The 27,854-nt window shown below is 47.3% G+C and overlaps 1 protein-coding gene and 1 long non-coding RNA gene across 2 annotated transcripts in view; one reads left to right on the top strand and one right to left on the bottom strand.

Annotated features, from left to right (window-relative positions):
* Positions 1-589: 589 nt before the first annotated feature.
* LOC140418027 (uncharacterized) overlaps positions 590-27,854 on the bottom strand; it is a 50,185-nt gene continuing 22,920 nt past the window's right edge. Inside the window, exon 3 of the mRNA XM_072501457.1 lies at positions 590-3,369. Coding sequence (XP_072357558.1) covers positions 2,492-3,369 — 878 coding nt within the window. The 3' untranslated portion in view covers positions 590-2,491. The remainder of the gene's footprint in view (positions 3,370-27,854) is intronic.
* Positions 15,674-20,898, top strand: LOC140422318 (uncharacterized). The gene is made up of 2 exons (XR_011947382.1): positions 15,674-15,951; positions 19,604-20,898. It is a non-coding gene; the product is annotated as an uncharacterized lncRNA (long non-coding RNA).

Genomic DNA, 27,854 nt, shown 5'->3' with positions numbered 1-27,854 from the left:
TAAATATTCCAATTCATTTATTGTCCAGAACAATATTCCCAGTATCTTTAAAACAGAAATTAAACAGTCCCGTCCGATCCCAGTTATTAACATATTCTGTTTGTTTGTTCATGTCAGGCTGGGATTGTTCACCTTGGAGCAAAGGAGGTCGAGGGGAGATTTGAGAGAGGTGGACAAGATTATGACAGGTTTAGGTAAGACGGATAAAGAAAAGCTGTTCCCATTCGCTGATGGGACAAGGATGAGGGGGTGTAGGGTTATCAAAAGGGTTCCAATCTAGAGAGATAGATTTGAAAAGCAGGGAGGTTATGTTCAACTTGTTTAGAACCAGGGTCACTGGGAGCACTGTCAACATTTGTCATCTCCATTTAGAAAAATAGAGGCACTGGAGAAGTTGCAACAAAGATTCACAAGAATAATACCAGAACTGAGAGCATTTCACCCTCAGATCATATCATGTATGCATAGATCATATAATTTGCAGTGCAGAAGGAGGCCATTCGGCTCATCGAGTGCACAGGCCCTTGGAAAGAGCACCCCACTCAAGCACACGCCTCCTCCAGTCCATCACCCTAACCCAGTAACCCCAGTAGGGGCAATTTAGCATGGCCAATCCACCTAACCTGCACATCTTTGGACTGTGGGAGGAAACCGGAGCACCCGGAGGAAACCCACGCCCACACGGGGAGGATGTGCAGACTCCACACAGACAGTGACCCAAGCCGGGACTCGAACCTTGGACCCTGGAGTTGTGAAGCAACTGTACTAACCACTATGCTACCGTGCTGCCCTCAGGAAAGACTGGGGCTGCTTTTCTCAAGAAAAGAGACGGCTGAAGGGTGACCTGATGGAAGTCTTTAAGATTATGAAGGGGTTCAATAATCCAATAGGGATTTCAATGAGAAACCTCTTTATCCAGCGAGTGGTGAGAATGTGGAACTCGCTACCACAGCGAGTGGTTGAGGTGAACACCATGAATACATTGAAGGGGAAGCTAGATACATACATGAGAGAGAAAGGAATAGAAGGGCCAGATTTCAGGTCTCAGGTAAGAGATTAATGCTGGGAGGTGGTGGGGAGGGGGGATATTTTGATGAAGCGAATGGTAATGACCTGGAACTCGCTGCCTGTGAGGGGGTTGGAAATGAAGACAAGGGAGGATTTAAAACGGAAATTGGATTGACATTTGAGAGAAATGAACTTGCAGGGCTACAGGGTTAGAACGGGGCAATGAGACTGACTCGCTGGCTCCAGAGCCAACAGGGAATCAATGGACTGAATGGCCTCCTACTCTGTCCTCATGACTCAAATCTAAAGAGAACAATTTCAGCTGCTCCAGTCTTTCCAACTCACTGAAGTCCCTCATCCCTGGTGCCATTCTCGTAAATCTCCTCCGCATCCTCTCTGAGAATATCACATCTTTCCTCAAATATGGAGCCCACAGATAGTAAAAGGAAATCGAGGCACTGGAGAAGGTACACCAAAGATTCACAAGAATAATACCAGAACTGAGAGCATTTAACCCTCAGGAAAGGCTGGAGCTACCTTTCTCTAGAAAAGAGAAGACTGAAGGGTGACCTGATGGAAGTCTTTAAGATGATGAAGGGGTTCAATAATCCAATAGGGATTTCAATGAGAAACCTCTTTACTCAGCGAGTGGTTGAGGTGAACAGCATGAATACATTGAAGGGGAAGCTAGAAATACATGAGGGAGAAAGGAATAGAAGGATATGCTGATGGAGGAGATGAAGAGGGATGGGTGGAGGTTCATAGAATCATAGAATTTACAGTGCAGAAGGAGGCCATTCGGCCCATCGAGTCTGCACCGGCTCTTGGAAAGAGCATCCCACCCAAGCCCACACCGCCCTATTCCCATAACTCAGTAACCCCAGTCAATCAACACTAAGGGCAATTTTGGACACTAAGGACAATTTATCATGGCCAATCCACCTAACCTGCACATCTCTGGACTGTGGGAGGAAACCGGAGCACCCGGAGGAAACCCACGCACACAGGGGGAGAACGTGCAGACTCCGCACAGACAGTGACCCAGCCGGGAATCAAACCTGGGACCCTGGAGCTGTGAACTAATTGTACTAACCACTATGCTACCGTACTCACCCGTGCTGTCTTTTCATGTGGAGCATGAATACTAAGAGACCAATTGAGCCGACTGGCCTTGCCCTGTGCTGCAGACTCAATGGAACAGAGACAAATATATTTATTTTAGATTCAACTGTGGTAGGAAAAACACTATTTACTGTCCAGGATAAAATAAATATCCTTTATCAGCTTTTGTGGATCATTTCAGTGGAAATGTTCTCTCCCAGGCTCAAAGAGCATCAGCCCACTGGAAGCCAAGTTGTGAGACCGGCCAGTCCAGCAGGAAGAAACCCTCCGAACCTCCCACTTCACCAAGTGTCAGAATGAACATGGTTCAGTCCTGGGTGTGATCAACAGCAGCAATAACAGCAGAATCCAACCTCTGTAATCACTGGTGAACTCGCTGGTGTCTCAGCAGGTGTGAAAATTGAGTGAATCCCTTTTCACACTCAGAGCAGGTGAACGGTCTCTCCCCAGAATGAGCTCGCTGGTGTCTCATCAGGTTGGATGAATCTCGGAATCGTTTCCCACACTCAGAGCAGGTGAACGGTCTCTCTCCAGTGTGAACTCGCTGGTGTGTCAGCAGTGCAGATGAATCTCTGAATCTCTTCCCACAATCACCGCAGGTGAATGGTCTCTCCCCAGTGTGAATCTGTTGGTGTCTCTGCAGTTTGGATGACCGGGTAAACCCCTGCCCACAGTCAGAGCAGGTGAATGGCCTCTCCCCAGTGTGAGCTCGCTGATGTTCCAGCAGGTTAGATGACGTTCTAAACCTTTTTGTGCAGTGAGAGCAGCTGAATGGTCTCTCCTCAGTGTGAACTCGCTGGTGTGTCAGCAGGTTGCATAAATAAGTAAATCCCTTCCCACAGTCAGAACAGGTAAACGGCTTCTCCCCAGTGTGAACTCGCTGGTGGGCCAACAAGGTGAATGAATCTCTGAATCCCTTCCCACACTCAGTGCAGGTGAACGGTCTCTCCCTGGTGTGAATTTGTTGGTGCCTCTGCAGTTTGGATAATTGAGCAAAACCCCTCCCACACTCTGAGCAAGTGAATGGTCTCTCCCCGGTGTGAACTCGCTGGTGCATCAGCATGCTAGATAACTGAGTGAATGCCTTCCCACAGTCAGAGCAGGTGAATGGTCTCTCCCCGGTGTGGCTACGTCGATGAATTTCCAGCTTCGATGGGGATATGAATCCCTTCCCACATTCTCCACATTTCCATGGTTTCTCCATGGTGCAGGTGTCCTTGTGTCTCCCCATGTTAGACCATCAAATGAAGTCTTCACGCACCGAACAAATGTGGCTCCATATGATAATGTTTTTTTCAAGCTGTGTAAATGGTTAAAGCTGGAACACTCTCACTCGGGTGTGTGTGTGTGTCCTGTTGCTTTTCCAGTCACACGAATGTTTAAAATCTTTTGAAGAACACAGAACAGCCAAAAACCAAAGAGAAAATGCTGGAAAATCTCAGCAGGTCTGGCAGCATCTGTAGGGAGAGAAAAGAGCTAACGTTTTGAGTCCAGATGACCCTTTGTCAGAACAGTCAAATATTTCTCCTCTATTCAAAGACTGATGATTTTCAGGACCCGAAAAATTGAGTGACAGTCAGATCTTGATGTGATATTTCGTCTTCGTTTCCTGCCTGTAAATCCTCCCCTTGAAGTATCCTGTAAAAAGAGTTTCAAAATTCATTACTGTCAGTGCAGGATAGAAATTCAGAACAGACAATTCTAGTTTCTATGGAACATTCTTTCCTCTTTCTCATTCCCCAGAAGCTGTAAAGTCCGCCCCACGCACTCTCCCTCCATTCTCACTCTGGTATTACCCCTCCCAATTCTCCTGAAGATGCTGATTCAGGCTGATTAACAGATCCATGCTTCTGCTTCCAGTCCTGGACACAGACTGAAAATCTTCATGTAGGCTGCCAGACTGATACATGTTTAGATATTTTGTTTCGATCTGTTGGCTGGACAGTTGGTTTGTGATACAGAGGTGGTTAAATTCCTGTGCTGGCTGAGGTTATTCATGAAGGGCCCACCTTCTCAACTTTGCCCCTCGCCTGAGGTGTGGTGATTCTCAGGTTAAATCGCCACCAGTTAGCTCTTCCCCCATCAAAATACAAATATATCTAATAGATGTTTCAGTTGGTTAAGATACAGCAGAATGTTCCTGCAAGGCCACAGTTGAATGCCAGAATGAGAAAAGAAATGGAAAGGGGGTGAAAATAAAGTGTTTTACTCACAGATATTGGAGACAGGAGGAGGGTTCAGACTGTGTGAAGCTTAATCTTCATTCACACAATGCCCGCGCTCTGATAGGCTGGAGAGCCAATGTCCTTCCGGTCTGTCAAAGCTTGCTATTGGCTCCGCGCCGCCAAAGAACAATGGGCAACGGAAGTCATGTGGCACTGGAAGCACATTTACCTCCAGATGCGCCGACCATTTGGCCAATGTAAAAGGTCCATTCCTGCACATGCGCCATTTTACATCACCCTTGGACATGCGCAGTTCCAGGCTGCCCGCGCAGCGGTCGAGCGGTTTCTCCAGCGCGGGGGGTTGTGGGAATTACGGCTGCCATTTCTCACCCGGATCCCAGCCTCCAAACTCCTGGGACTGGGATGGAAAGGGGCGGGAGGGGAGAGGAGGGGGAGACGCAGTGACCCCACCCTGACACAAAGCACATGTCGGTAGTCACTGAAATGAAATGAAAATGAAATCACTGGATTTGATTATGAGGTTCCCCCTCGAAAACAATTTGTTAACTTCAGGTGTAAAGATTTAGACACCTGGGTGACACATTGGGCAGGGCAATAGATGAGAGTGAAACTGAACCAGGGAGTCAGCACCTTCAGGGGAGGAGAATTGGGGAAAAGCAGGAGGCGGATATTCGGATGAATCAGTGTCAAAATCAACAAGGAAGAGGGAGTGTGTGGGGAACAAACATTTGAGAGGGAGAAGGATTTTACTGTTGTTGCTGCTATTCAGGACCAAACCATATTCAGTCTGCCACTTGGAGTTTCATTCTGCTGAAGTTACAGGACTGGAACTGGACTGGAGTTTAATATTCTCGATTTAGGTCAAATAAACCAGATTTGGATTGAACAACCTGCGTGATATCATTGATGTGGGATCAGTTGAGTGCAGATTTTCTGGGTGATAGGTGTCTCTTTCAGAACTGCTGTCTCTTTAAGAACTGCTGCCTGTGATCTCTCCTCATTCATTCAGGGCAACTCAGCTGAAATTATTTTACAAAAAAAGTTTGCTTTCAGCATTACACCCAAACAATCCTTAATATGAAATTGATCATTCCGTGTCTGAAATGTTCCACTGGTTGAAATGACATAGAATGGACATCAAAGAAACAGGCCATTCGGCCCACCTGGTCTGCGATGGTTTTGATGCTCCACACATACCTCCTCCCAGTCCTCTTCACCTTCACTGTCAGTCAGAACTCAGTGGGTAATTCTCCTACCTCTTGAGTTCCAAAGTTCTGAGCTCATCTTCCCATTCAGGACTGTAGAACAAAACTCAGGGCTGATACTGCAGTGCAGCACTGCGGTAGTGCTGCTCTGCTGGAGGTACCATCTTTCAGATGAGATGTTAGTGAGTCCCAGTTTAACTGCTTGGTTAGAACGGTTAGAAGGATAGGGTGGAAGGGTGGGGATAAGTAGGTGCTCTTTCGGAGGGCCAGTGCAGCCTTGATGGGCCGAATGGCCTCCTTCTGCACTGTAAATTCTATGATGCTATGTCTACAAAAAGATGCAGGCAGGTTAAGTGTGTGGGGGAAAATGCAGATGGAATATAATGTGAGAGAATATGAACTTTTTCACTTTGGCAAGAGGAGTAGAGAAACAGCATCCTATTTAAATGGAGTGAGATTGCAATACTAAGTGGTACAGAGAGATCTGGGTGTCCTGGTACAGGAATCACAAAACGTTGGTTTGCTAGTAGAAGGGGAATGGAAGCAGCGCAGGGCCTTGGCGAGGCCACATCTAAAATATTGTGCACTGCTTCTTCACCTTGTTTGAAAAACAAAGATATAATTGTGTTAGCAACAGTTCGTACAATCGGCTAACACATCCGTGAGTTCACACCGGGGAGAGGTTCTTGACCAGTTGCCTATGTGTGGGGGCAGGGATTCACCTGGTCATCCAGTCTGCTGACATACCAACGAGTTCACACTGGGGAGAGACAATTCTCCAGCTCCCTGTGTGGGTAGAGATTCAGTCGGTTATCTGAACTGAGACCTGAGCAAGCTCACCAGTGATTACAGGGTTCGAATTTTGCTGTTATTTCTGTTGTTTCTCACTCCCATCACTGGATCATGTTCAATCTGACAGCTAATAGAAGTGGGACGGTTCATTCCTGCTGGACTGGTTGATCTCATAAGTTTGTTTCCAGCCCACTTATTCTCTTTGAGAGTTGTTGTGAAAATCTAATTCATATTTAATGTGGATCATAGAATGAAAGGTTGCTTTGAAGGTAAATCATATTTACTTTGCTTTTGTGTTTGGAACCTCTATGAACATATCACATTGCCATGAAGGTGGGTTGTAGGGTTTGGGAGGTTCTTTTGTTGGATTTATCTGGGCATTTCTCACAGAAGGCAATTGAAGATTTGGTCTACTGTATTTTCAAGTTTCCTTGGATTTCGTGAGGGGAAAAAAAGCTGGAAGGTTTACCTAGCTTGGAGCTAGATGAAGAAACCTACAGTGACCGGCACAGTTGGTTTCTCTGGTTGTGGAAGCAATCAGCTTCAACAGTGAGCTTGAAATGAGGAGTGAAGAAGATCTGGGCGCTGGTTGGAAAAAGAAATCTGTCTGCCCAAAGTCACAACAAGGCAGTGAGGCTCAATCTTGTGCTGAGTAATCCAGAGACATCAAGTATTGGAGGCTCAATTTACCAAAAGCTAATGGAAAGATGTGGACGAATCGTTGGGCCTGAGAAGAGTTGCTGAAATATTGAGAAGAAAATGATGTGTATTCCAGAGGGCTGTGGCATACCTTTGGGTTAATCCCTGAAAAAGTAAACAAACCTTCAAGATCTCACAATGTGTAAAGAATCTCTTCGGTCGAACGACAATACAGTTCGGACTTTACAACTTATGTAATTACAAAATGTAGTGTTTCATTATGTGCTTTTAAAAAAAATCACATTAAAATTTGATTTTGTTTAAAGACATTAAGCCTTGTGGTTTAGCTCTTTCAGTTAACTACTGGGTGTTTTAATTTCTCTTGAAACATTTACTGGTTAAAGACATTCAATAGATACAAGTTGTGACTCTCAGTGATTAGGATTAGGCTTTGAGGAAACTGATTAGTTAGAAGTCACATATTGTAAAAATGTTTTTTTATAAAAAATATTTTTATTCGCATTTTCAATTGACACACAGTAACACTTTATGTTCAATATTTACAGCACGTATGGTTCTTATATACATATTGTTGGTGAAAAGGATGGTTAACAATGACAGGGGAAACAACATAGAGTGATGTTGGATGTTGCCAATCACAGTTTCTGACTCTCAGTCCCCAAAACCATAAGCTCAATGCTTTCTGATAACCCAAAATCACCTGAACCCATAATAGCACTAACCTTAACAACACTAATCCTAACCTCTAATAATCCAAATCATAACACCGAATACTCTTAACCTAATCATAACAACCACAATGGGTAGCACTGTTACTTCACAGCTCCAGGGTGCCAGGTTCGATTCCATTTTGGGTCACTGCCTGTGTGGAGTCTGCACGTTCTCCCTGTGGGTTTCCTCCGGGTACTTCGGTTTCCTCCCACACTGCGCAAAAAATGTGCTTGTTAGGTGAATTGGCCATTCTGAATTCTCCCTCAGTTTACCCGAACAGGCGCCAGAATGTGGTGACTAGGGGCTTTTCATAGTAACTTCATTTCATTGAATTTACAGTGCAGAAGGAGGCCATTTGACCCATCGAGTCTGTACTGGCTCTTGGAAAGAGCACCCTACCCAAGCCCACACCTCCACCCTACAACCCAGTAACCCTACCCAACACTAAGGGCAATTTAGTATGGCCAATCCACCAAACCTGCACATCTTTGGACTGTGGGAGGAAACCGGAGCACCCGGAGGAAACCCATGCACACACGGGGAGAACATGCAGACTCCGCACAGACAGTGACCCAAGCCGGGAATCGAACCTGGGACCCTGGAGCTGTGAAGCCATTATGCTAACCACTATGCTACTGTGCTGCCCTCATTGCAGTGTTCATGTGAGCCTCCTTGTGGCAATAAAGATTATTATTAATTAAAATTAACTAACATCCTCAATAACTTTAACTGTGAATGCCCACTATCACCACTGTAAATATCCATTCACTTTAATCACTCATCACCTGAAGTATCCACTGATCATAAAAATTCTTAAAACAAACACTGATTATCAACTAACCCTAACTCTTTATAATCCAAACCCTAACCCCGAATCGCCTATAACCATACAAGCATAAACAAATCCGAACCATAACCTAACATTAACTCCTTATAACCCAAACCCTCAAACCGAATATATACTAATGCCAAATATGACTCTAACCTTAAACACAACCTTAAACCAACAGCAACCCTAACCCTGGATACACACTGGCCTCTGATAACCCTAACTGAGGATCCCAGACCGGCCTCTGAATCACAAGTTGCAGAGACACCTGCGGAGTCACTGGTTCATGTGACATTATTGATGATGCCACCAGAGTGATACCCCCTCCCCGACCCCACACCACGGCCCCGACACAGACTCCCTCAATGTGACAGAAAGAGTGCTTTCTGAACTGCAACGGATTATGGGTAATGTCATCGCCATTAGTAACCGTCACCAATCTCACACAACCGTTAGAAATACACAGACAGACTCGGAGGAGGCGGGATATCCAACTCATCAACCCTGCCCCACAACACCTCCACATCTGGACTGCAGGAAAAGTACATGTGGATAGTCACTGGATTTCATTGTGATGTCCCCCTTAGCAAAACAGTTTGTTAACTTCAGGTGTAAAGATTTAGGCACCTGGGTGACATATCGAGGACGACAACAGGGGCGAGTGAAACTGAACCCCATAGTCAGCATCTTCAGGGGAGGAGAATTGGGTGAAAAGCAGGAGGAGGATAGTGGGATGAATTAGTGTTACAGTCAATAGGGAGGAGGGAGTCTCTGGGAGACAGAGATTTATAGTTTGAGATGAAGGATTTTCTGTGACAAATAAAATTGTCAGTTCTGAATTTCCATCCTGCAATCACAGTGATGAGTTGATTATGTCAATCCAATCACACCCATTAAAGTCTCTCTCAGGTCAGTCCTCAGCCTTCTTTTTCCCAGAGAAAATATCCTCAACCTATTCAAGCTATCATGTAATTTAAACACTCAGTCCTGCTATCATCCTTGTGAAGCTTTCTTGCACCTTCTTGAGGCCCTCTGTCAGTTTTGAAGGAGGGGCATATTTTAAAGGGGCGGCACGGTTAATGTCTCACACTAAAGATGGTCCCTCTGACAGGACAACACTCCCTCAATACTGACACCGGGAGAGTGGACTATGGGGGCTCAAGTCTCTGGAGAGGAGATTCAAACCCCCCACCTCCTGACTCAGAGGCGAGAGTGCGACCCACTGTACAGAATCAGCTGGTGTTCAAGAATGGTTGATTTACTTTTTTTTTAACAAACAATTTTATTGAGGTATTTTAAGCAGAAAGAAAAAATGACATTGTACAGTACAAACAAAAAAAGAAGTCGACGCAAATTACATACTGCAAACCACGGCGCTGTTCATGCACGGACCTGCCTCAATATCCCCCTACTCTACCCTAGCCGCCAGCCCCCCCCCCCCCCCCCCTGCTGACGCTTACTCCTCTGCGAAGAAGTCAATAAATGGCTGCCACCTTCGGGCGAACCCTAATAGTAGCAAATCTCTCAAGGCGAACTTGGCTTTCTCTAGGCCAAGAAAGCTCGCCATGTCCGATAGCCATACCTCAGCCCTCGGGGGCTTTGAGTCCCTCCATGCTAACAGTATTCGTCGCCAGGCTACCAGGGAAGCAAAGGCCGGAGCATCGGCCTCCCTTTCTTCCTGGACTCCCGGGTCCTCCGAAACCCCAAAGATTGCCACCTCCGGGCTCATTACCACCCCAGATTTCAACACCCAGGACATGACATCTGCCAATACCCTCCGGGTTTAGGGCATGACCAGAACATGTGTACATGGTTAGCCGGCCCTCCGGTTCATCCAGCCCGAAGAATCTGCTCATCCGGGCCACCGTCATGTGGGCCCGGTGCACGACCTTAAACTGGATCAGGCTGAGCCTGGCGCATGTTGTGGTCAGGTTTACTCTTCTCAGGGCTTCTGCCCACATACCATCCTCCAGCATCCCCCCCCCCCCCTCCCTCCCCACCTCCCCGAGCTCCTCCTCCTCCCACTTAAGCTTCAGGCTCTCAGTCTGCGTATCCTCAGCTCTCATTAGCTCCTTGTAGACGTCTGAAACTCTACCCTCTCCCACCTCTCCCCTAGAAACTACCCTGTCCTGCCTCCCCTTCGGCAGGAGACGTGGGATGGACGGCACCAGTCTGCGTACACGATCCCTCACCTGCAAGTATCTAAAGTCGTTCCCACTCGCCAGCCCAAACTTCTCCTCCAGCGCCCTCATGCTCGGAAAGCTCCTTTCCAGGAACAGAACCCCCACCCTCACAATCCCCGCCCTCCTCCACAATCGATACCCCCGTCCATGTTCCCCGGGGCAAATCGGTGGTTGCCGCATACTGGGGTCCACACTGATGCTCTTACCTCCCCTACATGCCTCCTCCACTGGCCCCAGATCCGAAGAGCCGCCACCACTATCGGGCTGGTGGAGTACCGTGCCGGCGAAAGCGGCAGAGGTGCTGTGACCAGGGCTGCTAAGCTAGTGCCCCTGAACGAAGCAACCTCCATCCGCTCCCAAACTGACCCCACACACACCATCCATTTCCTTATCATCGCTATGTTGGTAACTGGTTAAAGCTCTTTCCAGTCAGTGCTCTGGAACACTCTCACTTGGGTGTGTGTGTCTCGGTGCTTTTCCAGTCACACTGATGTTTTGAAGCCGAAAGAAAAGACAAACATCTCTCCTTCTCGATTCAAAGTCCGGTGATATTCAGTTCCAAGGAATTGAGATACTCAGTCAGATTGAGATGTGACGTTTGAGATTTCTGTCTGTAATTCCTCCTCTTCTAATATCCTGTAAAAACAATTTACAAAAGACATCACTGTCAGCACAGGATAGAAACTCAGAACAGACAATTCTAGTTCCTAGAGAACATTCTTTCCTCTCTCATTCCCCAAAAGCTGTAAATCTCCATCCCACGCACTCTCCCTCCATTCTCACTCTGCTGTATCTAATATTCACCCTCCCAATTCTCCTGAAGGTGCTGATTGACAGATCCCTGCTCACTGCTTCCTGTCCTGGACACAGAGACCATAACAAATAGGAGCTGCAGTCAGCCATTCAGCCCATCAAGCCTGCTCAACCATTCAATGAGCTCATTGGCCAATCTACCTCAGCACCATTTTCCCAAACTAATCCCCATATTCGTCGATATCTTCAATATCTAGAAATGGATCAATGTTGGTCCTGAAAATACTTGACGACTGAGGCAATGTAGCACAGTGATTAGCACTGTTGCTTCACAGCACCAGGGATCCGGGTTCGATTCCCAGCTTGGGTCACTGTCTGTGCCGAGTCTGCACGTTCTCCCTGTGTCTGTGTAAGTTTCCTCTGGATGCTCCAGTTTTCCTCCCACAAGTCCCGAAAGACGTGCTGTTTGGTGAATTGGACATTCTGAATTCTCGTTCTGTGTACCCGAACAGGTGCTGGAGTGTGGCGACTAGGGGACTTTCACAGTAACTTCATTGCAGTGTTAATGTAAGCCTACTTGTGACAATAAAGATTATTATTATTACTATCATCCGTGTTACCGACCAGAGGCTGAGTGTGCTGACTCAATATCTGTGAACTCATGAGGCCGAGCTGCAAAACACCATGAAGAGGCTCGATGATCCCGAGGAGAGAATCCTGAACGTTGAGCAAGTTGCCTCCTTGACAGAGGCAAGAATTTAAACCTTGGAAAACTGGCCAGTGGCAGAAGTCGTGGAGGACTTGGAGAACCGAGGGTCAGAGAAAGAACATCCGAGCCGTCGGCCTGCCAGAAGGTGTTGCTCCTTCTTCGAAGTTAGTTCTTCGAGGACCGGCTGCCACGTTTTCCTAAGCTGGATGTGAAGCCTGGGCGATTCCAATTAGAAAGAACATCAGGTCCTGTCTTTGAGGCCGAGGGATAGTTTTCATCCCAGGCCTGTAATCATTCACTTCCACAACTTGATAGATCACCAGAAGGTCCTGGGGACAGGAAAGACGAGGTGGGACCTGGCTCCATGAGGGATTTCCTTCTTCCAGGGCTTTTCGGCAGCGAAGAAAATGAAGCATCGAGGCTTCGATGAAGTTTGAAGGGAACTCAAGGCTGCGGGAGTGAATTCTGTCGCTTTATCCTGAGACCCTGTAAATTGTATCCGACAACTCCGTCAAGTCTATCGATAATCTGACTACTGCCTTGGTCTTTGTTAAATTCATGAAGGACAAGGATTTGGAGGGATGGTTTGCAGCTCGGACTAATTCAGGCTCTAATCCGGACTAAAATGGGTCTAAAATGCGAGAGGGACATTCGATCCCCAATCCTTTGTTGGCCCTTATTTTCTTCTCCTCATTTTGGAGAAGGTATCCTGAGGGTAACGACAGTCTGGCCATGGGGTTAATCCTTCGGGTCCTCAGTCTTATTGAGGAATATCCCCTCGGATCTATTGTGGTTGTGATTCTTTTGTATTTTTGTTATTATGGGAGGGTTTATGTGTTGTTGACTTTATCCTACTCTGGTACAGACAGGGCTTTTATCTGTGAAAGGAGCAGTTTGGGGAAACTTTGGTGCCTCTGGTGTAAAGTGAGTTGGAGAAGGGGGTAATGGAGCATGCCCGATTGTGGGGTGAAAATCTGTTCCTGTTCTCTCTGTCGCCTAACTAATGGTGACAGTTAATCTTCAAATTTTCTCAGGGAATGTATAGGGCATCCATCGCCCTATCAGAAGGAAAATGATTGTCTCCCTTCTTAAGGAGAAAGTTGACATAGCTTCATTTCAGGAAATGCATCTAGATTAAACTCAATTGGGGTCGACACGGTGGCACGGTGGTTAGCACTGCTGCATCACAGCTCCAAGGGACCGAGGTTCAATTCCAGCCTCAGGTGACTGGCTGTGTAGAGTTTGCACATTCTCCCAGTGTCTTTGTGGATTTCCTCCGGGATCTCCGGTTTCCTCCCACAGTCCAAAGATGTGCAGATTAGGTGGCTTGGCCATGCTAAATTGCCCCTTAGTGTTCAAAACGATTTGGTAGGATTACTGGGTAACTGGGATAGGCTGGAGGCAAGGGCTCAAGGAGAGTGCTCTTTCAAAGGCAGGTGCAGTCTTGATGGGCCGAATGGCCTCCTGCACTGTCAAGATTCTGAAATGAGGAATACATTAAATTGAGGGATTGGGTGAGGCAGGTTTTTTTCGCCTCTTTTTCATCAAGTAACAGGTGTGGCAATCTTTATTAATAAAAATATCCCTTTTAAAGTTGAAACCTGCACCAAGGACAAAGCAGATAGATATGTGATCATTAGAGGTTCGGTGCATGGAGATGTTGGTTCAATAATGAATGTTTATGGATCCCCGAATTACTCCCGGAGTTAATTACGAAGGCTTTTGCGGATTTCAAAAGTTAGCTTCAACTAACATTTTTGTGGTTGGCGACTTCAACTGCCACTTGTATCCTCTGGTAGATAAGCCCCCCGTTACCAAGAACCCCCCATGTTTCAAGCTAGGGCATAGCCTCGGCTTGTGAGGAGGTGGGTTATATGGATGTTTGGAGAACTTTGCACCTGAGGGGCGGAGCTTTTACGTTCTTTCCAGCCCCACATCAATGTCATACTAGAATCAACGACTTTTTTCTGCCAAAGACGATCCGACACCTGGTGTCCTGCTGCACCACAGAAAACATTATAATTTTGGACCAATCCACCTCACCAGCCCCCCCCCCCCCCCCCACCCCCACCCCCCCATTTTTCATGAACTTCTGCTCGAGGGCTCACCCCCAGGTCAAGAAGGTGGAGGTTTGATGCCTTCTTGATAAGAGGTACTTAATTTACTACACATTTTAAGGAAGAGTTTGAGTTCTTCCTTTTCTTTAACTCGGCCCCTGGTATTTCACCCTCTAGACGTGTGAAGTTCATGCCGGGTTGGGGGGTTGGGGGGGGGGGGGGGCGGCAGGGGGGGTTCATTTCTTACATTGCTAATAAAAGGTCCAGGTGCTGGAGAACCATCGGCGTCTGGAGGTTTGTTTGGCGAAGGCCGAGGAGCATTATAAGGCCCAAGTAAGCTATTGCTGAAGGAGGTTAACGCAGTAAGACTCAGCAGGTTGGGGAAAGTTGAAACTTTGCGAGGTAGAAGTTGTACGAGTTTGGGAGTAACACGAGCAAATACAAACGCTGACTTTGGAGCGGTTTTCTCTGTGCGGCTTGGCGGACGGAAAAGGGTCATGTAGACGGAGGAAATAAACCGAAATGTTGGGAATTCTATGCAGGATTATACAAGTCTGAGCAGTCTGGTGATGTATTGGCGGTGTGGAGCATTATTTCTCTTCCTTGAATCTCCCGGCGGCCTCAGAAAGCCAGCGTGAGGCTCTTAATGCTACTCTTTCTAGGGGAGCGATGTCAAAGACCATGAAGGAGCTTCAGCCAGGTAAAGCGCTGGGACCACATGGCTGTGCGTGTGGGTTTTACAGGGGATTTGAGGATTTACTGTTGGATCTATTTGTGGGTATGTATTATCACTTTGACTCAAGTATGCTGCCATCGACTCTTTGTGAGGCTTATGTCTGTTTGATTCTGAAGCGGACAAGGATCACGGGAGCGTGTCTCTTATCAGCCAATCTCTCGAATGCTGACTTGAAACTGCTATCTAAAGTTTTGGCAAGAAATCTTGAGGGCATCCTTCCAACAATCATTTTTTAAAAAAATTTAGAGTACCCAATACATTTTTTCTAATTTAGGGACAATTTAGCTTGGCCAATCCACGTCCCCTGCACATCTTTGGGTTGTGGGGGCGAAACGCACACAAACACGGGGAGAATGTGCAAACTCCACACGGACAGTGACCCAGTGCCGGGATCAAACCTGGGACCTCGGCGCCGTGAGGCAGCAGTGCTAACCACTGCACCACCGTGCTGCCCTCCTTCCAATAATCATGAGGGAGGACCAGTCTGACCTCGCTCTGCATCACTAACCAGCTGAGCTAAATTGGCTCCTAATTACATTACAAGCTGGGCAGTCACACAAAGCCCGCGCTGATTAGCTGGAGGACCAGAGTCCTTCTGTCCTCCAACTCTTGCCATTGGTCAATACCTCAGGTAAAAGGTCAGGAGGCGGGCTACCCTTTGCACATGCGCAGCCGCCCCTTTTTTTTGGACATGCGCAGCCGCCCCTTTTTTTGGACATGCGCAGTCGTGGGCAGGGGGAGATCACCGAGCGGCTTCTCGCTCTGGCCGTCAGCCGGTTGCCTGGAAATCTTGTCTCGAGGAGGTTCTGTTGTCGGGTTTTTTTCTGCCTTGTTCAGGGGGCGGGCGAAACAACGGGTGGGGCGGGAAGCGCCGCGCCTGCGCACTGGAACCCGGTGACTACAGCGCGGAATAGAGTAATTCCTATTGGCTGATTCAGGCAGGGCCCTATTGTGATGTCACAGCGGAAGTGAAGGAAAAAAACTCCTGTCTCCAACATCTGTGAGTAAAACACTTTCTTTTCTCCCCCTTTCCATTTCTCATTCTGACCTTCAATTGGTGACTTGCAGCAACTGAAGGGAAAGGAAGTGAATCCAGGGAGGGTGCAGACTCTGCAAAGCTTGGCCCAGGTCTCTCTCTCTCTCTCTCTTAAAGACATTGACATCCTTTGCTCCCTCAGCTTGACACATTTATTTGTCTGGCTAAAAGGATGGTCTCTCGCCACCGGGGGTAGCAGCGCGGTTGGGTGACCTGCACGACTTCCTGCAGTTAGAGAAGATAAAGTATGACTTAAGGGTGCAGCAGTGGAGTTTGAGAAAAGGCGGAGGATGTTTGTGACCATGTTTGAGGAGCTGTTTGTCGCCGGGGGCGGGGGAGTGAAAAAGGAGAAAAATCTGTACAAACTGTATAGTTGATTGTTGGGAAGAATGTTTCCCGGGGTGTTTATTTGCTGTTACCTACTTTGATACAAGTTTGAATAAAATGCATTAAAAAAATAATTAATAAATAAAAAGATGGTCTCTTTCCTGATGTTCACAATTAAAGGAAGAGAAATTGGTGGCGAATCTCAGCAGGTTTGGCAGCATCTGTAGGGAGAGAAAAAAGCTGACGTTGCGAGTCCGATGACTCTTTGACAAAGCTTTTCCATCATTTTCTCTTTCGTTTTAGAAGCCAGCACCCACAGTAATTTTCTTTTATCACAATTAAAGGGCTGGTTTCTCCAGGAGATGGCTGACATTTAATGGGACAGTAAATTAATATCGGCTAGAGATATATCTAGTTTAAAAATACTAGACATATTATTTATGGTCTGTAATAAAGTACATTTACTATTATTTCTTGTTGTGTAATATTGTACTGTTGCTATTTATATATTTCCAGTCATCTCTTCCCTCAAAAAGCTATTAGTCTATGGAATTCTCTTCCACAGCGATCAGTGGAGTCTGTGGATCACTGAATATATTCAAGGATGAGTTGGACATATTTTTAATATTTCTTTTATGTTTTTTTAACCATTTTTTAAATAATGAATGCAACTGAATTACAGAAATATTGATGGAAAATGGGTACAGTGTAGAACAACTGATACTGCCAGCATAAATACAAGCAACACATTGCAGAATTAATTCATAGCAGGATATTTGAGCGACCAGAGCCTCTAGTTGAAATGCCAGATCAGTTAACAGGTAAACATAGTGAGTGGGGAAAGATGGTAAGATTATATAAAAACAGAAGAATAACAATGCAGTGCGCATACCCCAAAATATTGCAAAACAGACTAAAGCATAGTCGAATTAAAATAACATAGATGACATAGAATCTCTATAGTGCAGAAGGAGGCCATTCGCTTCTTCAAGTCTGCACTGACCCTCAGAAAAAGCACTCACAGAGGCAGACTCCCCATCCTATTTCCATAATCCGGTGCATTGATCATGGTCAACCCACCTAACCTAACATCGTTTGTGCGGAGGGGCAAGATTTCAAAAATCCCTAAAACAGTACTACAATGGAGAAGAAACATGGGAGGCCTGGCCCTCCCGAACTTGCAATACTATCACTGGGGAGCCATGGCCGAAAGAGTGAGGAGATGGGTAAAGGACCCTGACATGGAATGGGTGAGGATGGACGAGTCCTCATGTACAGGAATGATCCTCCGGGCCTTCGCCATGGCAACACTCCCATCCCCGCCAGCACCAGTCCAGTGGTGGTAGCTACCCTGAGAACCTGGAACCAGATGTGGCAGCATTTCAGTCTGACCGATGTGTCCTTCATGGCCCCCATCTGCGGCAACCATAGGTTTGCACCAGCCATTCTCGACGCCACCTTCAAGAGGTAAAGAAAGGATGGGGGAACACTGATGGTTAGGGACTTTTACACAGGAAATAGACTAGTGACCTTAGAGGAGCTGACAGAGAGACTGGACCTACCAAACAGGGATGAACTCCAGATCAAAAACTTTCTCTGCAAGGAGACACCAGCATACCCAGGAACCCTGAGAAGCACAATGCAAGAGGAGTTACTGGACGCAGACAGTCTGGGGAAGGGAAACTGTGGGGACCTGTCCAGACAACTCTTAATAAGGATGCGCTCCTTACTTGACAAAACCCAGGACAAATGGGAGAAAGAGCGAGGGACGGAAATAGGGTGGGGACTCTGGAGCGAAGCACTGAACGGGACCAACTCCACCTTCTCCTACGCAAGGCGAAGCTTCATGCAGTTGAATGTTGTGCACAGAACATACCTGACAAGAACCCGAATGAGCAGGTTCTTCCCGGAGATGGAGGACAAATGTGAATGGAGCCAACGGGGCCTGGTAAACCGTGCCCACATGTTCTGGGTATGCCCCAGACTTGTCGAATTCTGCACAGACTATTTAGACGCAATGTCCATGGTTATGAGCGTGGAGCCGTGCCCACAAATGGCAGTCTTCAGGGTATTGGACCAGCCAGAACTATTCATGGGGAAGAGGACCGACGCCCTTGCCTTTGCTTCTCTCATCGGCCGCTGGAGAATCCTGCTCGGCTGGTGATCAGCAGCACCGCCCACAGCTGCAGACTGGCTGGCAGACCTATCGGAATTTCTCCACCTGGAGAAGAACAAGTTCACCGTCCGAGGGTCAGAGGATGGTTCCCACAAAGTGTGGAGGCCATTCACCAACTTGTTCCAGGACCTGTTTGAAGCCAGCGGCCAATGGAACACTGGGGAGGGAGGTGGGCATACGGGGGCCAACGGGATCACGGAGCAGGCAGGAAAAGTGGGGGAGGGTGGGGGCTACTGGGAAAAGGAGGGAGAACCAGAAACCAACTGACACAGAGACCAGAGAGCCTAGAACAAAAATACAAGAAGAGGAACCCCCAAGGGAAGGTTTAAAACAGGACAGGGAGTGCGCAGGGTGGAAGGGGGAAGGGAGGGCACCGTCCACTTGTAAATAGCAGATAACTCCCAGTGTACAGTGAAGGGCGCAGGAAAGAACCCAGAAACGACGAGTGAAGGGGGCGGAGGGGAGGGACGGGAGATGGGGGGGACCGGCACAAAGGAAATTGACATGCACATTGTAATCGGCAGAGTTACCCTGACTGCTTGGATAGTGTATAATAAGGTTTGCCACAAGTCTGCGACTCAATGAAAAAGAGGTGATAAAATCTGCCCATCCAATCCCGCCTCAATTTAAAGTGTTCCTCATCATCCAGATGCGTTTCCAGTAATAAAACTATATTGACTTTCTCCTTCAGAAAGGAGAGGCTCTTTTTCCTTCTGATAGGGTGATGGATGCCCCGTACATTCCCTGAGAAAATTTGCAGATTAACTGCCGCCATTAGTTAGGCGACAGAGAGACAGGAACAGATTTTCACGCCACAATTGGACGTGCGCCATTACCCCCTCCTCCAACTCTCTTTACCAAAGTCTCCCCAACCTGCTCCTTTCACAGATAAAAGCCCCGTCTGTACCAGAGTAGGATAAAGTCAACAACACATAAACCCTCCCATAATAACAAAAATACAAAAGAATCACCACCACCATAGATCCAAGGGGACATTCCTCAATAAGACTGAGGACCCGGAGGATTAACCCCACGGCCAGACTGTCGTTCCCCTCAGGATACCTTCTCCAAAATGAGGAGAAGAAAAGTAACTTTTATAAATTGTTTTTACAGGATATTAGAAGAGGAGGAATTACAGACAGAAATCTCAAACGTCATGTGTCAATCTGACTGAGTATCTCAATTCCTTGGCACTGAATATCACCGGACTTTGAATCGAGAAGGAGAAATGTTTGTCTTTTCTGTCGGCTTCAAAACATCAGTGTGACTGGAAAAGCCCCGAGACACACACACAGCCGGGTGAGAGTGTTCCAGAGCGTTGACTGTGGAAAGACTTTAACCAGTTACGCCGCCTCAAAAAACATCACACCATTCACAGCGGGAGAGACGTTACACGTGTTCTGTGTGTGGACGAGGCTTCAACTGATCGACAAGCCTGTAGAGACACGTGGAGACGCACACCCTAGGGAAACGGTGGAAATGTGTCGATTGTGGGAAGGGATTCAGGGCCCCATCTCTGCTGGAAGCTCATCGGCGCAGTCACACTGGGGAGAGGCCGTTCACCTGCTCTGTGTGTGAGAAGGGATTCATTCGGTTATTCGCCCTGCAGAAACACCAGCGGGTTCACACTGGGGAGAGGCCGTTCACCTGCTCTCAGTGTGAGAAGGGATTCACTACTTCATCGAGCCTGCAGATCCACCAGCGAGTTCACACTGGGGAGAGGCCGTTCATCTGCTCTCAGTGTGAGAAGGGATTCACTCAATCATCGGACCTGCGGAGACATCAGCGAGTTCACACTGAGGAGAGGCCATTCACCTGCTCTCAATGTGAAAAGGGATTTACTCGGTTATCCAGCCTGCTGACACACCAGCGAGTTCACACTGGGGAGAGGCCGTTCACCTGCTCTCAGTGTGATAAGGGATTCACTACTTCATCGAGCCTGCTGGCACACAAGCGAGTTCACACTGGGGAGAGGCCATTCACCTGCTCTCAGTGTGAGAAGGGATTCACTCAATCATCGGACTTGCGGAGACATCAGCGAGTTCACACTGAGGAGAGGCCGTTCACCTGCTCTCAGTGTGAAAAAGGATTCACTCAGTTATGTCACCTGCAGAGACACCAGCGAGTTCACACAGGGGAGAAGGCGTTAACCTGCTCTTAGTGAGAGAAGGTATTCAGATATCCATACACACTGCAGGAACACTAGCGAGTTCACACCTGGAAGAAGCCATTCACCTGCTCTGAGCAGGGGAGACATTCAATGAACCATCCCAACTCCGGAGACACTAGCGAGTTAATTCTGGGGAGAGACCATTCATCTGCTCTCAATGTGGGGAAGGGTTTTGTGATTCATCACACCTGTTGTGACTCCAACAAGTTCACAATAAATTACAGATGTTGGCTCCGTTGTGATTGTTTCTGCTCTCACTTACAGCCAGGACTGCATTTTGTTCATTCTGACATCTGGTGAATGGTGATGATTGGAGGGTTTCTTTCTGCTGGACTGGCCGGTATAACACCTCTGCATCCGGTGGGCTGACCATTTTTGAGGCTAGTTGCGATTACCTGGTTCCAAATTTGACGAGGAGCACAGAATGAAAAGGTGTTTGCACGTTGGAAGATATTTAGTTCCCAAAGCAGCCACGTTGCCATGAAGATGGGCTGTGGTGGTTACAGGGTTCTTCTGTCTAATTTATCTGGGTGTTTCTCGCAGAAGGAAACTGTCATGGTATGAGGGGCAAGTTGTCTGTGGTAGATTGGGAAATTACAAGAAACATATCACTGAAAGTGGCAACGCAGGTGGATAAGGAGCTAAGAAGGCAGACGGCATGCTTGTCTTCATTGGTCGGGGCATAAAAATTGGCAAGTCATGCTGCAGCTGTACAGAACCTTAGTTAGGCCACACGTGGAATATTGCCTACAATTCTGGTCACCACATTACCTAAAGGATGTGGAGGCTTTGGAGAGAGTACAGAGGAGGTTTACCAGGATGTTGTCTGGCCTGGAGGGTATTAGCTATGAGGAGAGGTTGGATAAACTCGGATTGTTTTCACTAGAGCGACGGAGTTGAGGGACGACCTGATAAAAGTTTACAAAATTATGAGTGGCACGGACAGAGTGGATAGTCAGAAGCTTTTTCCCAGGTTGGAAAAGTCAATTACCAGGTGACATAGATTTAAGGTGCGAGGGGCAAAGTTTAGAGGAGATGTGCGAGGGACATTTTTTACACAGAGGGTGGTGAGTGCCTGGAACTCGCTGCCGGAGGTGGTGGTGGAAGCAGGTACGACAGTGACGTTTTAAGAGGCATCTTGACGAATCCATGAATAGGATGGGAATAGACGGATACAGACCCTGGAAGCACAGAAGGTTTTAGTTTAAACAGACATCATGATCCGAGCAGGCCTGGTGGGCCGAAGGGCCTGTTCCTGTGCTGTACTGTCCTTTGTTCTTTGTTGTTCTTTGTATGACGATAGACAATAGATAGGCAACCACTCGCATTTTATTTACATAAAATATAGATTCCTTTCAGAAGCAAAAGTGAAGCTATCGTGGCGAACAAGAAAAGTTAAAGATTCCATTAGATCAATGGAGGGGACAATATAGTAGGGAGCCTGAGGATTGGGAACTTGTTTTAGAATTCAGCAAAGGAGGACCAAGAATCTGATAAAGAGAAAATAGAATATGAGAGCAAATTGGGGAGAACTGGAAAAGTTCCTATTGGAAAAGATTAGCAAAGACAAAAGGGTCCATTCCAGGCAGAGGCAGGAGAGTTTATAATGGGTAATAAGGAAATGGCAGAGAAACTAAACAACAGTGTGTCTGTCTTCACAGAGGAAGATACAGAAATTGTCCCAAAAACACGAGAGAACCAAGGGACTAGTGAACACGAGGAACTGAAAGAGATTAGTATTAGTGAAAAAGCAGGACTGGAGAAAATCATAGATTATCTTAGAATTTACAGTGCAGAAGGAGGCCATTCGGCCCATCGAGTCTGCACCGGCTCTTGGAAAGAGCACACTACCCAAGGTCAACACCTCCAACCTATCCCCATAACCCAGTAACCCCACCCCACACTAAGGGCAATTTTGGACACCAAGGGCAATTTATCATGGCCAATCCACCTCACCCGCACATGTTTGGACTGTGGGAGGAAACCGGAGCACCCAGAGGAAACCCACGCACACACGGGGAGGATGTGCAGACTCCGCACAGACAGTGACCCAAGCCGGTATCGAACCTGGGACCCTGGAGCTGTGAAGCAATTGTGCTATCCACAATGCTACCCTGCTGCCCATAATGGGATTGAAAGTTAATAAATCCCCAAAAGCTTCTCTCCATCCCAGAGTGTTGACAGAGGCGGCTGTAGTGGATACATTGGTTGTCATCTTTCAAAATTCTATAGATTCTGGAATGGTTCCTGCAGATTGGAAGGTGGTAAATGTAACCCCACTATTTAAGGAGAGAGAGAAAATGGGGAACCACAGACCCATTAGCCTGACATCAGTAGGAGGGAAAATGCTACAATCTATTATAAAGGATGTGATAACATACAAATTAGGAGCAGGAGTAGGCCACTCGGCCCCTCAAACCTGCTCCACCATTCAATAAGTTCCCGGCTGATCTGATTGAAACCTCAACTCCACAGAGGCTCCTTAGAAAATAAATCTTGGGAGATCGTAATAATATTCTTTATTATAATCATCTTTATTATTGTCACAAGTAGGCTTACATTAACACGGCAATGAAGTTACTGTGAAAATCCGCTAGTCGCCACACTCCGGCACCTGTTCAGGTAACGGAGGGAGAATTCAGAATGTCCAATTCAACTGACAAGCACGTCTTTTGGGACATGTGGGAGGAAACCGGAGCACCCGGAGGAAACCCACTCAGTTTTGGGGAGAACGTGCAGACTCCGCACAGACAGTGACCCCAGCAGGGAATTGAACCCGGGTCCCTGGAGCTGTGAAGCAACAGTACTAACCACTGTGCCTCCATGCCACTGTGTCAGTTATGGGGAACAAGGAAATGGCAGAGGAGTTAAACAGATATTTTGCATCAGTCTTTACGGTGGAAGATACTTCGAATATCCCATTAATACTAAAGAATATGGCGGAAGCAATTAAATACCATCGTTGGAGAAGTTGTATTGGACAAACTAATCGAATAAGATTAGTCCCCTGGATGGCTGCATCCTAGGATCCTAAAAGAAATGGCTACAGAGATAGTGGGTGCATTGATTGTAATTTTCCCAAAATCCTTGGATTCTGTAGAAGTACCAGAGGATTGGAAAACTGCCAATGTGACAGCCCCCCAATTCAAAATGGGAGGGAGGAAAACAACGAGACATTCTAGGACGAATAGCCTAACATTTATTATTGAAAAAATGTTGGAATCAATTATTAGGAAGTAACAGCAGCACATTGAGAAAATCATAATCTAATCAAGCAGAGTCAGCATGGCTTTGTGAAAGGGAAACCGTGTCTGATTAATTTATCAGAGTGTTTCAAGGAAGTCTCAACCAGAGTGGATAGAGGGGGACCAGTAGATGTGTTGTATTTAAACGTCCAGAAGGCCTTTGACAAGGTATCTCAAAACGTTAAGGCATGAGATAAGAACCCATGGTGTTGGCATGGATAGAGAATTGGCTAATGAGCAGGAAACAGAGAGTGGGGATAAGGGGTTCTTTTTCAGGTTGGTGACCTGTAACCAGTGGGGTTCCACAGGGATCAGTCCTGGGATCGCAACTGTGTACAATTTATATTAATGACTTGGAGGAAGGAAGTGAATGTACTGTGCCCAAATTTGAAGACAAAAATAGGTGGAAAGGCAAGTTGCAAGGGGGATATAAACAGTTTGCAAAGAGATATTGAGAGGTTGAGCAAGTGGACAAAAAGTTGCCACATGGAGCATAATGTGGGAAATTGTGAAGTTCATTTTGGAAGGGAGAACAAAAGAACAGTATTACTTAAATGATGAAAAACTGCAGAAAGCTGCAACACAAAGCGACTTGGGAGAACTTCTGCACGAAACATAGAACTGCCTGCCTCTGAAGTTGATGGTAGCAGTGATTTAAAAATATGTTTCTGGAACATACCTCTTCATTCACCTGAGGAAGGAGCAGCGCTCCGAAAGCTAGTGACATCGAAACAAACCTGTTGGACTTTAACCTGGTGTTGTAAGACTTCTTACTGTGCTCACCCCAGTCCAACGCCGGCATCTCCACATCTTAAAAATGAAAAACATTCAGAGTATCCAGTTTTTTCCAATTAAGGGGCAAATTAGCATGGCCAATTTACCTACACTGCACATCTTTTTGGGTGTGGGGGTGAGACACACACAACATGGGGGGGAATGTGCAAACTTCATGCGGTCAATGACCCGGGTCCTTGGCGCCGTGAAGCAGCAGTGCTAACCACTATGCCGCCCTGACGGTAGCAGAGATGATTAACAATTTCAAAAGGAAATTAGATATGTACATGAAGTAAATAAACTTTCAGGGGAACAGGAATATCAAGGGGAAATGGTACTGATTGTATCAGTCTACTGAGTCGGAATGGACAAGTTACTGAATGGACCTGTTCTGTGCCGTAATGACTCTGGGCGGGATCCTCCATTTAGCTGGCAGCGCACTCACGCCCGCGGGTTACCCAATGGCATGGGGGTGCTCACAATGGGAAACCCCATTGGCCGTCTGCCCGGACAGAGCATCCCGCTGCCAGCGGGGGTGCACCACAGCAGAAAACGGGTGTAGCGGAACAGAGAATTCAGATTCTATGTCTGGAAATATATAACATAGCTACAGTACTATATTACAATACTAGAAATATTAATAAATATACTTTATTCCAGAATCCAAAAAGAATCTGTACCATAACAACACGAGACATATCTCTGTCCGACATTAATTTACTGCCCCTTAAATGTCAACTATCTCTTGGGGAAAGCAGCCCTTTAATTGTGAACATTGGGAAAGAAACCATCCTTTTAGCCAGACAAATAATTGTGTCAAGCTGAGGGAGCAAAGGATGGCAATGTCTTTAAGCGAGAGAGAGACCTGGGCCAAGCTTTGCAGAGTCTGCACCCTCCCTGGATTCACTTCCTTTCCCTTCTGTTGCTGCAAGTGACCAATTGAAGGTGAGAATGAGAAAAGAAATGGAAAGAGGGAGAAAAGAAAGTGTTTTACTCACAGATGTTTGATACAGGAGGAGGTTTCAGTTTGTGTGAAGGTCAAGATTTCAGTCGGAAGTCAGAAGGCGGGTTCTTTCAGCACATGCGCAGTTTCCCTCTCCTTTGAACATGCGCAGTACCGGGCCACAGGCCCGATCAGCCGATGGATGCGGTTTCCAGGGCGCGGCGGATTGTGGGAGCCCCGGGCGCCATTACTCATCCAGAGCCCAGTCTCCCAACGCCTGGTACTGGGATGGAACGGGGGCGAGCGGAGTAACATGTGGGTAGTCCCCTCACCCCTTCCCAGAATCCTCCCATCCATTTCCTCTTGTAAACACCTCACCCAGTATCGATCCCCTCCCCCCACTATTCACAACTCCCAGGTCCATTGAAACCTGTTTGACCAGGCTCCCATCACACTCCCGTTCACTAATCACCCTACATTTCCTCGTGTGGCAATCCCTGCCAGAGCCCCCTCCTCGCCACCCCTTCCTCAGTAACCCAGCCCCACGTGCTCAAAACCCACCTCCTTGAAGCCAAGAAACAATACAGAACCGCACACATAAGGAAAAAAACCACAACCCCCATCCCCCCCCTCCCCCGCCCCATTCAAGAGTCAGAAACAAAACCCCAATCAAACAGAAAACCCTCAATAAGAGAACACAATCCCCATCCCACCAACCAAGCCCAAGTCCCAACTCTCATCTCAGTCTCAGTCCTTCAGCCTTAACGAACGCATCCGCCATCTCAAAATAAAAGTCCTTCGAGTTATGAGTGACTCTCAGCTTTGCTGAGTAGACCACTCCAAATCTCACTCTGCTGCCGTCCAATGTCCCCTTCACCCGTCCAAAGGCCACCCCCTTCTCGTCAACTACTCCGTCAGATCTTGGTATCTGCATCTACCAACACCTTCCCACTTAATATCCGCTAACTAATGGCATTCTGCTCTTTTACTGCTCTGGTGGGGAATGCCACCCGAGGCTGCACTTAGCATTATTCCTGCACTAAGGATCTCCTCAGTGCAGGATGATATTGGGATGCCATTTTTAAATGGTGTCCCGAGCTCTTGACCACCTGACTTGACTCCTGGAACCCCCAATGTCCCAACTCACCTATAAGGGTTCCTCGGGCCTCCCCATACCACCGCACATGGGCAGTGCACCCCCAGGCTTGATCCCCGGTGCGAGCAAAATGCCAGCCTGACACCTTGGCACTGCCCGTGTGGTACCCTGGCAATACCCCTGCCAACCTGACAGTGCTACCTGGGAACTCCAGGGTGCCAGGCTGGCACCTGGGTGGCACTGCCAGGGTGCCTACATGGCATTGCTCGGGTGCCTAGCTCAAAACCTTCTCCTTCACGTGGTAGCTGTGGAAGCAGACTATAACCGCCCTTGGTGACTCATTCACTCCAGACTTTAGCCTGAGTGACCAATGTGACCTGTCCCACTCAGAGCGGAGGGTTCTCCCCCCTCCCCCATCAACACAGCAAAAATCTTTGCAAAGTACTCGGTTGGCCTCAGGCCCTCCGCCCCTCAAGCAGGCCCACCATTCCCAAAAATTGCCTCCTTGACCAGTTCTGCAGGTCCCCTACCTTAGCTCTGAGCCTTTTGTTGACCTCCGTCACCCTCCACAGCTCCTCACCCATCGAGGTGAACTGGTCACTGTGTTGCGACAGTGTCTCCTCCACCCTCTTCAACTTCTGTCCTTGCTCCCGCACTTCAACAGACGTCTTCATCTCTGCTGTCTTTACCAGGGCAATCGCCTCCTTCACCCACTCTAAAGTGAAGCTGTCATCCCCCTCCGAAGCACCTTTAAATGCTTGGCAAACAGCCTTTCCAACTCCACTGTAGCGATAAGACCCTGTTTGTGCTAAAATGACTGATTGCAGCCATGATGGGAAGGTATTGGTCAATTTGAAATGAGGCCTGGTACCTTTTGACTGGTGACCTATTTAGAGTCTGCAATGCACTGATGGAAAAGATGGTGAAATGCCGAGCAGAACCTGAGTTGACACCTTTAACTACAATGTCTGAAGAATGGATCTATGGTTAGAAGAAAGATGTCATTCAACAGTTCGAAGTAGAGTAAAATTGACCTGTCTGGGACACTGGTCAGAAGGAGTATAAGAACCAAGCATCGAAGATTCCGTTTCAGCGACGACCGAGGATTGGTCGGGACAAATGGGTGATGGCTCAGA

Source organism: Scyliorhinus torazame, chromosome 5 (assembly GCF_047496885.1).
Source record: "Scyliorhinus torazame isolate Kashiwa2021f chromosome 5, sScyTor2.1, whole genome shotgun sequence".
Classification (NCBI taxonomy): Eukaryota; Metazoa; Chordata; class Chondrichthyes; order Carcharhiniformes; family Scyliorhinidae; genus Scyliorhinus; species Scyliorhinus torazame.
Note: the sequence above shows the minus strand (reverse complement) of the source record. Positions and strands in the feature narration are given on the sequence as shown.